This window comes from Aspergillus candidus (genome assembly GCF_002847045.1).
Source record: "Aspergillus candidus strain CBS 102.13 unplaced genomic scaffold BDW47scaffold_34, whole genome shotgun sequence".
NCBI classification, from domain to species: domain Eukaryota; kingdom Fungi; phylum Ascomycota; class Eurotiomycetes; order Eurotiales; family Aspergillaceae; genus Aspergillus; species Aspergillus candidus.
Window position 1 is genome coordinate 298,945 of NW_020194039.1, and position 12,877 is coordinate 311,821.

The 12,877-nt window shown below is 50.6% G+C and overlaps 5 protein-coding genes across 5 annotated transcripts; 3 read left to right on the forward strand and 2 right to left on the reverse strand.

Annotated features, from left to right (window-relative positions):
- Nucleotides 1-204: 204 nt before the first annotated feature.
- BDW47DRAFT_118702 (MAGE-domain-containing protein) lies at nucleotides 205-3,573 on the forward strand (the record flags this gene model as incomplete). Its single annotated transcript, XM_024815252.1, has 6 exons — nucleotides 205-279; nucleotides 340-795; nucleotides 1,608-1,612; nucleotides 1,835-2,184; nucleotides 2,268-2,868; nucleotides 3,414-3,573. The coding sequence occupies 6 exons, from the start codon at nucleotides 205-207 to the stop codon at nucleotides 3,571-3,573; spliced, it is 1,647 nt and encodes a 548-aa protein (XP_024670611.1).
- Nucleotides 3,574-5,244: 1,671 nt separating this feature from the next.
- Nucleotides 5,245-7,485, reverse strand: BDW47DRAFT_132761 (putative alpha-L-rhamnosidase B; the record flags this gene model as incomplete). The annotated part of the gene is made up of 3 exons (XM_024817651.1): nucleotides 6,492-7,485; nucleotides 6,174-6,445; nucleotides 5,245-6,121 (listed from the first exon to the last, which is right to left on the reverse strand). The coding sequence occupies exons 1-3, from the start codon at nucleotides 7,377-7,379 to the stop codon at nucleotides 5,245-5,247; spliced, it is 2,037 nt and encodes a 678-aa protein (XP_024670612.1). The 5' UTR covers nucleotides 7,380-7,485.
- An 891-nt stretch (nucleotides 7,486-8,376) lies between these two features.
- On the forward strand, nucleotides 8,377-9,704 carry BDW47DRAFT_132763 (putative L-serine dehydratase; the record flags this gene model as incomplete). The annotated part of the gene is made up of 3 exons (XM_024817652.1): nucleotides 8,377-8,558; nucleotides 8,627-8,680; nucleotides 8,738-9,704. The coding sequence occupies exons 1-3, from the start codon at nucleotides 8,473-8,475 to the stop codon at nucleotides 9,702-9,704; spliced, it is 1,107 nt and encodes a 368-aa protein (XP_024670613.1). The 5' UTR covers nucleotides 8,377-8,472.
- Nucleotides 9,705-10,318: 614 nt separating this feature from the next.
- On the reverse strand, nucleotides 10,319-11,255 carry BDW47DRAFT_108509 (ankyrin repeat-containing protein ANK1). Its single transcript, XM_024813250.1, has 4 exons — nucleotides 11,158-11,255; nucleotides 10,977-11,098; nucleotides 10,746-10,923; nucleotides 10,319-10,674 (listed from the first exon to the last, which is right to left on the reverse strand). Exons 2-4 carry the CDS (start codon nucleotides 10,986-10,988, stop codon nucleotides 10,349-10,351), a joined length of 516 nt encoding a protein of 171 aa, XP_024670614.1. The 5' UTR covers nucleotides 10,989-11,098; nucleotides 11,158-11,255; the 3' UTR covers nucleotides 10,319-10,348.
- A 224-nt stretch (nucleotides 11,256-11,479) lies between these two features.
- BDW47DRAFT_49018 (DNA-directed RNA polymerase III core subunit RPC11) lies at nucleotides 11,480-12,338 on the forward strand. The gene is made up of 4 exons (XM_024819157.1): nucleotides 11,480-11,678; nucleotides 11,737-11,946; nucleotides 12,049-12,143; nucleotides 12,229-12,338. The coding sequence occupies exons 1-4, from the start codon at nucleotides 11,666-11,668 to the stop codon at nucleotides 12,262-12,264; spliced, it is 354 nt and encodes a 117-aa protein (XP_024670615.1). The 5' UTR covers nucleotides 11,480-11,665; the 3' UTR covers nucleotides 12,265-12,338.
- The last annotated feature ends 539 nt before the right edge of the window (nucleotides 12,339-12,877 follow it).

Here is a 12,877-nt window from a genome sequence, read left to right on the forward strand (position 1 = left end):
CTTCCATGCCGCTGACTCTTTTAGGGTATTCTATTTTATCCCAGGGCTTCCCGTCAATACTACCTTCCCTGCACAAACATACCTTGACACCAAAGGTACTTATACATCCAACTGGTAGGTGTCTTCCGACCACTTCCTTTGAAATATTTATATGTGCCCAGATTTGAAATTAACCCCAAATTCAGTTTAAACTCATAGAGACCAATGCCTCACGCAGAACAAAACACCATGACGACAAATAGCATCAACGGTGGGAAGGCGCAATCCCACTTCATCACCGTGAGTCTTACCCCTCCATACCGACGGTTTCTACTAGCTACTAACATGGCGGTCTTGTAGCACTTGACCTCGTATCCCATTGTCTCCGACACGATCGCAGTCGTCAGGACCAACAAGTACGGCGCAAAGTCGTTGACCTACGTCGATGAAGGCTACATCCGCTTTGCGAAGCCTGTTCTCCCCTACCTCTCCGTCCCATACAGCTACGTCGCTCCGTACCTCTCGCGCGCCGATGCTCTAGGCGAGCAGGGTCTGGTCAAGATCGACGGCCGCTTCCCGATCCTGAAGGAGGATACCGAGAAGATCCGGGGAACTGTCTTCTACCCGGTGCACTACGTGTCCGATGTGCGATCCCACATCACCGACACCTACAACACCGAGTACAACAAGTGTGGTGGCAATGGACTGGGTGCGCGCGGCAAGGCCGTTATCACCACGGGCCTTCTCCTCACATCGGGAACACTGGATTATGTGAGCCATTGGCTGCGTGAGAGAACCGTGCAGGCCAAGGATGCCGTCGAGGAGAACTCCAACTAGGTTTTCTGCTGGCACCACCCATGGCTGATTCTTTTTTCCTTCTACTTCCTCTTTTTATTATTCCCTCTCTGCCCCTCTTTTTTTTTTAGTTTTTATATTATCTTCCTCCCCCCATTATTCTTTGTGAGTGCGATTATGCCCGGTTGGTTTTGAGTCCGTCTAGTGATTTTGTTTCGAGTAAGGAGGGTGTTTATCAGTGTTGTACTGTTAGCTTGCATCGGATACACAAAGGTGTTGTCATTTCACATTTCTACTCGGGAGTAATTCGTAAATATCGTAGCGAAAAAGCAAGATTTCTTTAGCAAAAAATCCAGAAACCAAATCGTCAGGTCCCTCGACATCCCATTCACACAACGACAACACGACCCAGTCAGAATCCCCCGATGCACATCCAGCACAGCACAGCATCAGCCCACCGCGTTTACGGCGGAGACAAAATGCGAAGATAGCCCGACAGCCAAGGATAATCAGGTCACTTTAGACTCCACTGACATGATATGATATGATCTGATTCCCAGAGCCAATATCGATCGAATGATCTTCACCCGCTCTTGCATGTGATTAAGTCCCTGCTAATTAATCCCAATGCGGTAATTATTGATGGGCGAGGGGATTACCCAATCATCGCGGACCCACAATGCGCCCGCGTGTCGGCGCGTCCTTCGATACTAATCAGATACCTACAATCAATCTATCTATGCTTTGTGTCTGCAAGACAAAGAAATCTGACATGACCCGTGAACTCCCTGACAACCTCCTCACCTACCTTAATAACTACGATCAATCTTGAGACCACGTACACCCATCATCGCACAAATCACCATCAAACCAACCCAACCAGTCTATAGCACTCCCACGACAACATGCCTCTCGTCCGCAAACGCCGCGCGGTAGGACTATTTCCTCTCCTCTCTGCCCCGCTCCTCGCCCAATCAATCCCATCACCTCACTAACTAACAAATCCACAGGCTCCCGACTCCGATTCCGACTCCTCCGGAGCAGAAAACAACAGCGGCAGCTCCTACGCCTCCTCCCCAGCAGTAGCAGCAGCATCAGCATCAGCGCCCACCCCCCGCCAACGCAGACGCAACACCAGCCCCTCCGACTCAGAAGGCTCCTACAACGGCCCCAGCGCCCCCAGCAGCGTCGACGTCATGGTCAAAAAGCTCGTCCGCCTCGCCCTGTCCAGCGAGTACGCGCGGCTGCCCATCCGCCGCACGGATATCAGCGCCAAGGTGCTGGGTGAGCAGGGGACGCGCCAGTTCAAGCAGGTGTTTGAGAGCGCGCAGCAGGAGCTGAAGAAACGGTTTGGGATGGAGATGGTGGAGTTGCCGGGGAGGGAGAAGGTTACTCTTACGCAGAGGCGAGGTGAGTTTTTTTTTTTTTCCCTTCTCTTCTGTCTTTGCGTTATGGGGTATGGTAGGGAAGACGTGCTGATGGAAAGCTGCCAGCCGCGCAGAAGGTCGAACGCCCGTCTGGTAACTCCAACAAATCCTGGGTCTTGACGAGCACGCTGCCGTCTGAGTACCGCAAAGCGGAGATTTTGACCCCCGCGCGGGCGCCTCTTGAGAGCACCTACACGGGGATATACACGTTCCTGGTCGCCATCATCTTGTTGAACGGCGGGTCGCTACCGGAGCAGAAACTTGACCGCTACCTCAGCCGAATGAACGCCGATACATACACGCCCGTCGACCGGACAGACCGTCTTCTGCAGCGGCTCTGCAAGGAAGGGTACCTTGTGCGGACGCGGGAGATGGACGGCGGGGAGGAGATTATCGAGTATATGCTTGGGCCGCGGGGGAAGATCGAGGTTGGCGCTGGGGGCGTTGCGGGGCTGGTGAGGGAGGTTTATGGGCAGCAGGGGGCGGTGGATGGTGGAGATGAGGGGATGACGGTGGGTGAGAGGATTGCTCATGAGGATTTTGAGGCCCGCTTGACGAGTAGTTTGGGCATTCAACGGGCTGCGAAGAGGCAGTTGGAGAGCGAGGACGGCGCGGGACGAGGTGGTGGGGGGAGGTCGGCGGCGCGGGGGGAGGATTACGATGAGGAGTCTGGGCAGGATGGATATGGACGGGGAGAGGAGGAAGATGATGAAAGTGATTGAGGCTGTGTTGGAGGTTGTCTGGTGAGTCTTGGTTCTATGATACCCGTGTCAAATGTTATGGTCTGGTCTACTGGCAGAATGATACTACAAGTTATGATATTGAATTTCTTTATGGATTGGCTGAAGAGGGCAGAGAGAGAAGCCGGGAATCCAAGAGACAGCCGGATTGCTGTTGAAGGAACATATTGAAGAAGATTTAATCAATGACCTCATGCCACTAATCCAATTGATATCCTTCCTCCCCAGCTCTGGCACCGGTATGTTTGCTCTACTCAAAGCATGAATTTGTGAGCTGACTGCAGAAGAGTTCTTCTGTTCGCTTCCTCTCGAAGGTCTCAGTAATGACAATCTTCAATCTCAAAGCAGCACTTGTCCTTTACCAACATCTGTCTACTCATCACATGTGAGGCTCACATTTCCCTCTACTATATAAGATGCATCAACTCCCTTGATAGATCCAGAAACTAACGATAATTATAACCACATATAGCTCACCCAGTCCTCACCAAACTCTTACTTCATATCATGGATACCCTACATCATCAAGTGAAGAGATAAACCAGCAACCCTCCCCTTTCAGTGAGGTTATATCAAAAGCCCTCTTTCACAGCTTCCCTTTCTTCTTATCTCATGGTACATCTCTTCACTGATTATATGGGCACATGATACCTACAGCAGCCACGCTAACTCTCTTCACTAGGCATCAAACATCATGACTGAATGAACACATCATCACTTGTAATGAAAAGCACTAGCTTTATTCACTGCAGCTTTTGAAGATGATTGTATTCAGATCCTCTAGAATGCGGTAGAGAGTTGCTGCCTACTGGCCTATATAAAGGCTCGATGTTCCCTTCGAGAGTTCTCTTACTCACATACTCGAACCTTCCTCTTCAGTGAAAACCATCAAGAACAAAGACATTCATATCATTAGATATCTGATGTATCTCAACAATCTAACTACCAACCATGTCGGTAAGTCCTCTCCTACTACCCACCCACTGGATGGACAGACGAGGGACGAAGAGATGAAACTATCCTACAAGCATCTACATCATTGTTCAAACTAACTCATCATATACAGAACACCAGTTCCGTTTCCAATGTCTCCGACATCCAAAACACCGATGCTCTTTGGGACGTCGACAGCCGCACCTCCTCCCCATCCACCGTATCATCCTTCAAGATTCTTTCAGAATCCGATGATGACAGCATCATACAATACTACGGTGATGATGAAGATGATAATCCAATCGTCAGCATCGACGTCCTCTAGGGCATCGACCCCATAACTGGACAGGCCACAGCCCAGACTGCAGTCGTCTACTCCCCCGAGGTAACTCATGAGGAGGCCCTCGATCTCGTCAAAGAGATCACAATCCGTGCTGAACTTCAGCATGGAGGGTCGGCTGGCCCTGCCCAGCGATCTGGTGATGACTCTCGCTGGGGAGAAGCCTGTTTGCAGTGGCCCTGCGCGTTTGGTCCCTGGGGCTGTTCGCGGGTGGTGACGGCCGGTCTTGTTCTTCTTTTTTATTCGTCTTCTTACTCTTTCTTCCCCTCTCTTTTCATCTGTTTGTTCTTTTTAGGCTTGGTCTTGGCTAGGCCCCGTCTGATAGGTTCTGTATGTTGTGCCATTCGTGGCTGGTGGTGGTTTTTTTACATATCCTCATATCCTTTCTTTCATTTCTTCTCTATTTGTTCCCGTTTTTGTTTCTCCTCCGACTCTTCTGTCTTTTTCTTCGGGGCAGCTCTTTTTGGGTTTGCTCTCGGTAGGTTCTGTATGTTGTACCATGTTGTGCATGGTACGGATGGCAGAAAGGGTGAAGTTGGGGTTGAAATTGTTGGATGGAATATCCATGATGGATTGAATGGGTGGAATACATATTCGAATATTCATTGGATGAATGCAATGATCAGGGATGGCTAATGATGTCTCTGCTATTCAAGACCCGATGGCGGCTGGGACGGATGGACAGTCTGTACATGTCATGTCATGTTCATGTTGGATCTGAACGACACGCTATTTTCGCTGGAGAAAAGAAAGAAGCGTGTTGCCTATGGCAGGCCTGGTCTTTTGTATTATATGGAGTTCAAAGGGTGGATTTGAGAGACATGAATAGGCCAACACGTCAGCTAGCTTGCTGCTGTTTGTTGTCATGTGGATTGCTATGTTGACTCTTCATGTTTTTGCAACTACTCGCTACTTCTTCAATGTCATCTATATCATCAATATTATGACCATCTCATTGGCCTCCCACCAAATTAACTACACTGTCGCTACATGGTAAAGAAACCACAAAAGTAAAGAAAAGAAAGAAGAATCATACCCTCACAACAACCTTATGCCCTCCCCCACCACTAACAACAACAGTAGCCGTCCCCGCCCACTCATCCCACCAAACGCCCCTCAAGATATCATTCCCATCAATCCGAATCGACGGTCTCTGTCCGTCCCTCACAAACGGCAGCGTCAGATTCCCCCTCGTGCCGCTCGGGACCGCAAACGCCAGATCGTACCCGTCAGCGCGCGTCTCCCACGACACCTGGTACTTTCCCAGCGGGGTGGTGAAGCCGCCTTCTGCGCGGTGGAGGTCCCCGAATTGGGGCGCGATTTTCCAGGTGAGGCCTATTGGGGTTGTTATGGACAGGCCGAGGATGGACTCTGTGAGGGCTTGTGTGAGGGATGTGGGCTCTTTGGGTGGGTGTGGTGTGTTGGGGGAGGAGGCTCTGTGTTTGGATGGGCTATTTGGCGGGTAGGCGCCGGGAGAGGTGCTCGTGTGGTTTGGGTTCTGGAGGTACCAGGCCCAGCTGCGGCGGATGAGGTCTAGGGCTCGTGCGGGCTGGCTGGCGGCGAAGTGGGCTTGGATTTCGAAGGTGGAGGTGAAGGGGGAGAGGGTCCCGCTGGGTTCTGGGGTGACGGCGCCGGTTGGGTTCCGGTTTTGGGTCAGGTTTTCTGAGATTCGGGAGGAGCGAGTTGGGTTGGTGATTTTGTAGATGAGGGCTAAGCTGTTTGCGCGTTGGGGGTATATGGTTGTCTCTGTGGTGTTGACTTGGAAGGCGCCGTAGTCGTCATCCCAGTAGTGCGTATTGATCGCTTGCTTTAGGCCCTCTGCTTGCTTGTTCCACTCGTCTGAGATGGTTAAACTGTTCGGTGCCCATGTAGCGAGTTGCGCTCCTGTTTCTAGGGCGTGGTATAGACTGTCATCGGTTGGTTAGACATGCGGTTTTCGGCGTATGGAAGAAGACTTACATCATCTGTTCCTCTAGGCTGTTCGACTCTTGCTGTAATTTGTCTTGGTTACATGGGTCTGTAAGCTGTAGCAGGTCGCGTGTGCTGTCCACTTTCTGGTAGATGTAGCTCATGGCTTTCTTATATCCTTCCCAATTTCGTTCAAGAAAGTCAGTGTCGTTGCTATAGAGGACATAGTGGAATGTCCCTATCATCGACCACAGATGGTCAATTTCAGAGCTCTTCAGATTGGCTAGCCCCCGTGGTTCACTGAATGCTCCGGTCGAGTTACTCTATGCGTTGTTAAATACGCACCAAAATCAAAGACAGATGACATACCTGTGTGTTGTACACTTGCTGCAATGCGCTTTTGGTACCCTCCAAATTGCCGGTACTGACAAAAGACGACAACACACTTGTTCCCATGTCGCCTGGCCATATCTTATAGTCTCGCTTTTCATCCACGGCTATCGTATCATCAGACCCCATCGTTTCATTGGTGACCGTCCCATCTGTCACCATAGAACTCGGGCGTGCAGCGGGGGCCGGCATGTCATTAACCTGCAGCGCATAAGCGCCACTGTACCAGACACGGTTGAGCAGTTCATCATCAGAGAAGAAATACCCCTGATAAGCCCGGAGATTCGACCATGCCGGTTGAAACGCAATCTCCAGGCCCACCCCGTCTATGCTGACATTCGTCGGACCATCAGCTAGCAGGAATACGACCATATATCGGAATCCCGCACGCATGTCCTTATCTGGCACGGAGTAGTTTCCCTCTCCGGCTTCGGTGACATTCGCGTACAGTGCCCTGTCAAGAGATCCCGGGGCATCGTCAGAAGAATCTGGTTCCTGCCGTACCCAGCTGTTCGTCTCGGGAAAGGCCAGTCCCAAAGCCCCGCTGCCTGTTGACGTATAGTTGAGGGTGACGATACCGCCGACTTCGATGCCGAAGTCAAATACCACCACCGACCCATTGCCTTCAAGTTTATATGGCATGGATCTCTTATAGTCCCTTGAGGAGTTTGTGTCCGATATGGTCCATATCTCCTCGGGCCCCACAGTTCGAGAAGACGGCGCATAGATGTACTTGTCCCACGGTCCCGAGAAGGCACTATCTTCCGGACCCGAGCACGTCGTCTCCCTCCAGCACTTCTGCGCCAGCGAAGCTGGTGCCAAAATGGCAAGACACCAGACAAAATGAAGCCACATGCTGGATGTCATAGTATTCTGAGGAGACCTGACCTAGCCTACACTCAACAACGCCATCTCCGAGGCGCTCAAGGCTAATATACCATCGAAGCGACTAGCGCGAACTCACCCTCCAGCGGGTCTATCTGCCAAAGTCACCAACCAAAGAGGGGTGGGTGGCTTCCTCGCTACCGGATGGTTCGGGGTTGCTGTGCAAGAATCACCTGCCTGCCGGGCGAACTGCCCCGTCACCAGCGCCGTTTGAGGCGTTGGTGCGGTGCGGGGCCCACTTGATGTGAGACTAGCATGGTCGGAACTCTTCACACCGGTAATGCCAAGATTTTTTTGCCTCCGCGCCGCTGTTGGTGTTTTGGCAGAAGTTGGCAGTTCGTCCAGTCGGCAGTTGATGTGCACGACATGGTGTGGTAGCATCTATAAATGTTCGAGAATGCGGGTCGTTCCGATGCGGAGCTGGAATCCATGTTTGCAAGGCATGATTGGCGGATCTCGTCCAAGAACTTGATAGGCATTTAGAGCATCCATACTGGGCAGTGATAGACGTGGATTGTTTGAGACTGCTCGCTGTGAGAACTCGGACCTGCAAGTGACGAAGATTCTAGCTGTCTTTTCTTGATTTTTAGGCGTTCTAGCGCAGAGACCGTTCTGTATTTGAGTTTCTCAATCTGAAGGTATGGCTCAAAGCCATGGACTAGACGACTGTCTCAACGTCGTGCGTGCCAACAATCAACCGAAACGAGTCTCGGTACGCCGCCGAATGTGGGGTTGACCGTATTAAACCTTCAAGGCTGGGGTGCTAATCAAGTTGATGGATGTAATTTGTAAATGCTAGTGTACCCGTACCAATCAAAGCCAAAAATTAAAAAGCACTCATGTTTTGGGGGAGATCAAGACGGCAAAAAGTGGAAGAACATTCCATGTCATCGACAGGGCGCGTTCGAACTAAACATTCTGAAGCGGAAAACTTTCCCTCGTGCATTCTCCACATCCACCATACCACCCACTCTACAAGCCTGACTTTACAATCTTCGTATTGATACATATACCCAACTAATAGATATAGACTCTTCACTGAGCATCCATTTTTCATATCCATCATCACCTCAATATGGCCCAGTCTAGCCATACTGTTAAAAAACCATGGATCGAGACCCCATTGATTGAATCAGCGGCTCTCTCCAAGGTAGCAGGATGGTATATACCCATACAAGCCCAACTCACCCAACAATATCCTCTAGGCCCAAAAAACTAACAATCCATAGTAGAATCTTCCTCAAACTCGAGCTCCTACAACCCTCAGGGTCATTCAAATCAAGGTAAGCAACGCCCACCCAAAACAGCGACAGGAGGCCTATGTATCTCACCCATCAAAGAGGCATCGGGAACCTCATCCGCACCGCCCTCCTAAACCCAACAAACAAGGGCAAAAATCTCCACTTCTACAGCTCCTCAGGCGGAAACGCAGGACTAGCCGCCATCGTCGCAGCCCGAGACCTAGGCTGCCCGTGTACAGTCGTCGTCCCGCACAGCACGAAGCCGTTCATGATCAGCAAGTTGCGCGCTGCAGGCGCTACGGATGTGGTTCAGCATGGAGCTAGCTGGTTTGAAGCGGACACTTTCCTGCGTCAGAGCTATATCGACGAGGGCTGCCATGACCGTGCAGGCTCGGAGCGGAACCAGAAAAACATATACGTCCCCCCGTTCGATCACCCCGATATATGGACGGGCGCGGGGACAATGGTATCTGAAATAGCGGCGCAGTTGCCGCCGAGAGACGGTGAGTCTGCGGGGGGCTTCCCGGCCGATGCAATCATCTGCAGTGTTGGGGGTGGGGGACTCTTCAAGGGCATCGTCGAGGGGCTAGACACATACCTACCTCTTCGAGCCGACTCGCAAACCCCCTTGAAACCCGTCCGCGTGGTAGCTGCCGAGACAAAGGGCGCCGACTCCCTTGCGTACTCGCTGCGAGCGGGGAGTCTACAGTCGCTAGAGGCAATCACGTCGCAGGCGACTTCTCTAGGGGCGCTTTGTGTTGCCCCCAAGGTGCTGGAGAGTGCCCTGTCTCCGCCGGCGGGGGTAGAAGTTGTTAGCTATGTGGGGTCGGATGGGGATGCTGCAAGGGGGGTTGTTCGGTTGGCTGATGAGATGCGGTTGCAGGTTGAGTTGGCGTGTGGGATTAGTGTTGAGGCTGCCGTGGCGGAGAAGTTGAAGACGAGTGTGCCGGGTTTGGAGCCGGATGGTCGGGTCGTGGTTGTTGTTTGTGGTGGGAGTAATATTTCGGCGGAGATGGTTGCGGAGTATCGGCAGAGGCTTCAGGATGGATGGGAGTCGGGTTTTTAGATTACTAGACTGGATTTCATGAAACAGCCTTGGAAGACTATCCAGATACAAGTGCAATTGGAAGTTCAACTTGGCCAACAGGCATACACAATGAGTATCATACCCAAGGCGACAAGATCTCTAGTAGAAACCGTAGGAGCAGGCTTTATAGAACAAGCCATATGGCTCATCATTCTATATACTAAAGCCGTGTGGTGAATCAAGCCGTTCAGACTCAACCAACAAATCAGATAAGAAGGAATAATATGAATTGAAATTGAATAACATTACTACTAAAGTACAGACTAACTGTTGTAAGATTTCTGCCAGTAGCTGTCTCATGATTGCACCTCTGTCGCACAGAAGCATGTCAGTTTCCGTGGTTGCACCATCACTAGCAAATCATGGAGTCCGTCTATTCTGATGCAGTGGTTGAAATCACTCGTTTCAGCCATGTTTTATCGTCAATAGACTTTTGGATAAAGAGTACAGTATTTACACATGTGGCTGCGCCAACATGTACCAACAGCCATATGCTATGAGGACAAGTCCAAATCAACAAATCTATTGAACAAGATATGCAATAACGGTCGAGCCTATTTATCATAAAGTCGTACATCTATAGGATGAAGCAAAAAACAACCACCCCCTCTGTGAACCCGCCCTTAGTCGCTATCGCTGGCGCTATCATGCATGGAACCATTATCCGCCGTATCCCTGAGCCCCTCAGCAAGGATATATTCCGCCTGCTGCAGCGTGGACTTGATCTCCTGGTTGTTGAAGACGAGGTCGGCGGGCTTCTGGCCGTGCTTGTTGCGCACGCGCGGGTCGCAGCCGGCCTCGCACATCATCTTGATCATCTCCAGCCCGAGCTCGGCGTCCTTGTCGTTGGCGTAGCGGACGGCGACGTGGAGGGGCGTGTCCTCGTCCAGGCGGGTGACGGGGTCGCATTCGAAGTATTGGATGTCGAAGAGGGCGTCCATTGTGTCGACTGGAGAGAGAGTGAGGAAGTTAGCGCACTGTATAGGAGACGATAGATGGGGGTGTGTATGCTGGACTTACAGCTACCGTACGTAGCGCAGATGTGTAAGGCGTGGTTTCCTAGAGGGTCTGTGACGCCGTTGAAGAATTCCGCGACCTGTTCGTTCGATTTCCCTTCTAGTCCCTCCATGACTTGCTCGAGGAGGTGTGGCTGGTCCCGCCGGCAGGCTTCGACCACCAATTCCCGCGGAGTTGCGCCCTATGTTGTCAGCACTCGTACCCCGCCCAGGGTATAGATTGCGCGTCACTCACATCGTCGGACATGGTTGTCTAGATTGTATTTCTGACACGGCAAATAAGTATTCGGATGTGGTGAATCGCTTGTGACTACCGGTTGGGCGTCGAATTGTGGTAGCAATGTTGGGAAGTCCAAGCTAAAGGAGCATACAGCCCGATCAGGAGGCGCTCTTATGACGGGGAACGGGGGACGAACTCCTGGAGTAGATATAGTATAAGCAACAGCCGATGGAGAAGAAATTATTGACAAAGTGTAGTCTCCTCACGGGTACCGCACATCCAACCCACTCCAGGAACCAAAATGACTTACAGGGGATAACACTGTTCTATCGATAGTAGTCGGAATGTCGGATCTAAACGCTGAATGGCCTTCCCCACCTGACAGGCCAGGCATGCAGATGGCCTTCGGATTATTGATTGACCGGCCCGGTTTAGTGCCCCGCCCGAACCGATTAACTGCCAGGCGGTAAGGAAGGCGGTGGAATATACTTCCCCTCCAACGGACAATCGCTATTTTAGTATTGCATGCAGCTTGATAAGAGCTAATGCGGATAAAGAACGCAAAAGCCCTTGCTGCGGGAGTGACAGCGACAGCAGCCGACTGGAGCTTGATGGAATATATATGACCAACTTGACTGATTGATTGATTGACTGACCGGATTGACACCTTCGATTACAACAAGCTAGCTCAAGCAAGATACAAAATGCCGTTGACTTGTTCGTTGTCCCCCATACAAATCTCGCCATTGCTATCACTAACTATCTCATTGTTTAGTTTGCCCCAATTGCAGCAATGCCCTCACGATCTCACGCGCAGATCCGACAACGAGACATCCCCTCGGCGTCAACCGGTTCGAGTGTCGCACCTGTCCCTACCAGTACATCCTCGACCAGAGCTTCTTCGAGAAGACGCCCATGAAACAAAAGGAAGTGGAGGATGTCTTTGGCGGCAAGGAGGAGTTTGCCAACGCCGACAGCATGGCCAGTCAGTACCCCCCTGGTGTTTACCCAACATGGTGTTATGGAATATCATCCAGGCTGGATTGATTGGATGGCGAGTGCTGACCACCCCTGTCCTGTTCTACAGCTCAATGTCCGTCGGAAAACTGCAATGGCGACCGTGCATACTTCTTCCAGCTGCAGATTCGAAGTGCGGACGAACCGATGACTACATTTTTGAAGGTGGGTGCTTTTTCTTGTTATGCTTGTTTTGTCGATGCTTGTTGTCGAAGATGCATTACATTGGGCATTACTGACATGTTGATAGTGTACCACGTGCGGTGCCAGATGGAGAGAAAACTAAACCTTTCTTTCTCTTTTTCTTTTGTTTACTCTATTGGTTTTTCTCATATGTTGTTATGCTGCCTGGGTGCCTTGCGTTGGTGACTTTGTCATCAGATACCCAGTGATCGGCATGATATCCGAGTACTACACAGGCGAACGGTGAAGGTCAAGGGAAGACGGAGTTATCTAGGTTTCTTATGTGCTTTAGATTTGAGATATGAGATTGAGGATTGATATGTAGCTTGCTATCAAGATACCCTTTGATTTGATTTAAGTCAAGAATGACCATTGTGCACGTAATGACGAGGATAGGATGAACCCAGATCCGACATGGTTCAAAATAAAGATGCAAATAAAATAAAAACCAGCAAAAATAAAAAATTCGATAGTTTCATTCCCAAAAAAGATGTTAAAAATTTTCAATTGTAAAAACCCAAATTTGTTTGGCCCCTGCCAGGCTGCCACAGTGGTTCTGCGAGCGGCGACAATCATCAGATTTGGATTGGATGAAACCATGGTAGCTTTCTGGCTGCCGCTAGACACGAGTCCTAGTAGATTTTTCCTCCTCCTTGTAGATTTATTCTCTTTTTTCTATCATTTATTTTTCTTTCTTTCGTTCTTTTTTTTTTTTT

Excerpts from the sequence above, each read along its gene's own strand:
- BDW47DRAFT_108509 (XM_024813250.1), bottom strand. Across the intron at positions 10,675-10,745 it reads CTGCGCTACGTACGGTAGCT|TCGACACAATGGACGCCCTC; the intron begins GTAAGTCCAGCA and ends CTCTCTCTCCAG.
- BDW47DRAFT_49018 (XM_024819157.1), top strand. Across the intron at positions 11,947-12,048 it reads CAACGCCGACAGCATGGCCA|CTCAATGTCCGTCGGAAAAC; the intron begins GTCAGTACCCCC and ends CCTGTTCTACAG. Across the intron at positions 12,144-12,228 it reads CGATGACTACATTTTTGAAG|TGTACCACGTGCGGTGCCAG; the intron begins GTGGGTGCTTTT and ends ACATGTTGATAG.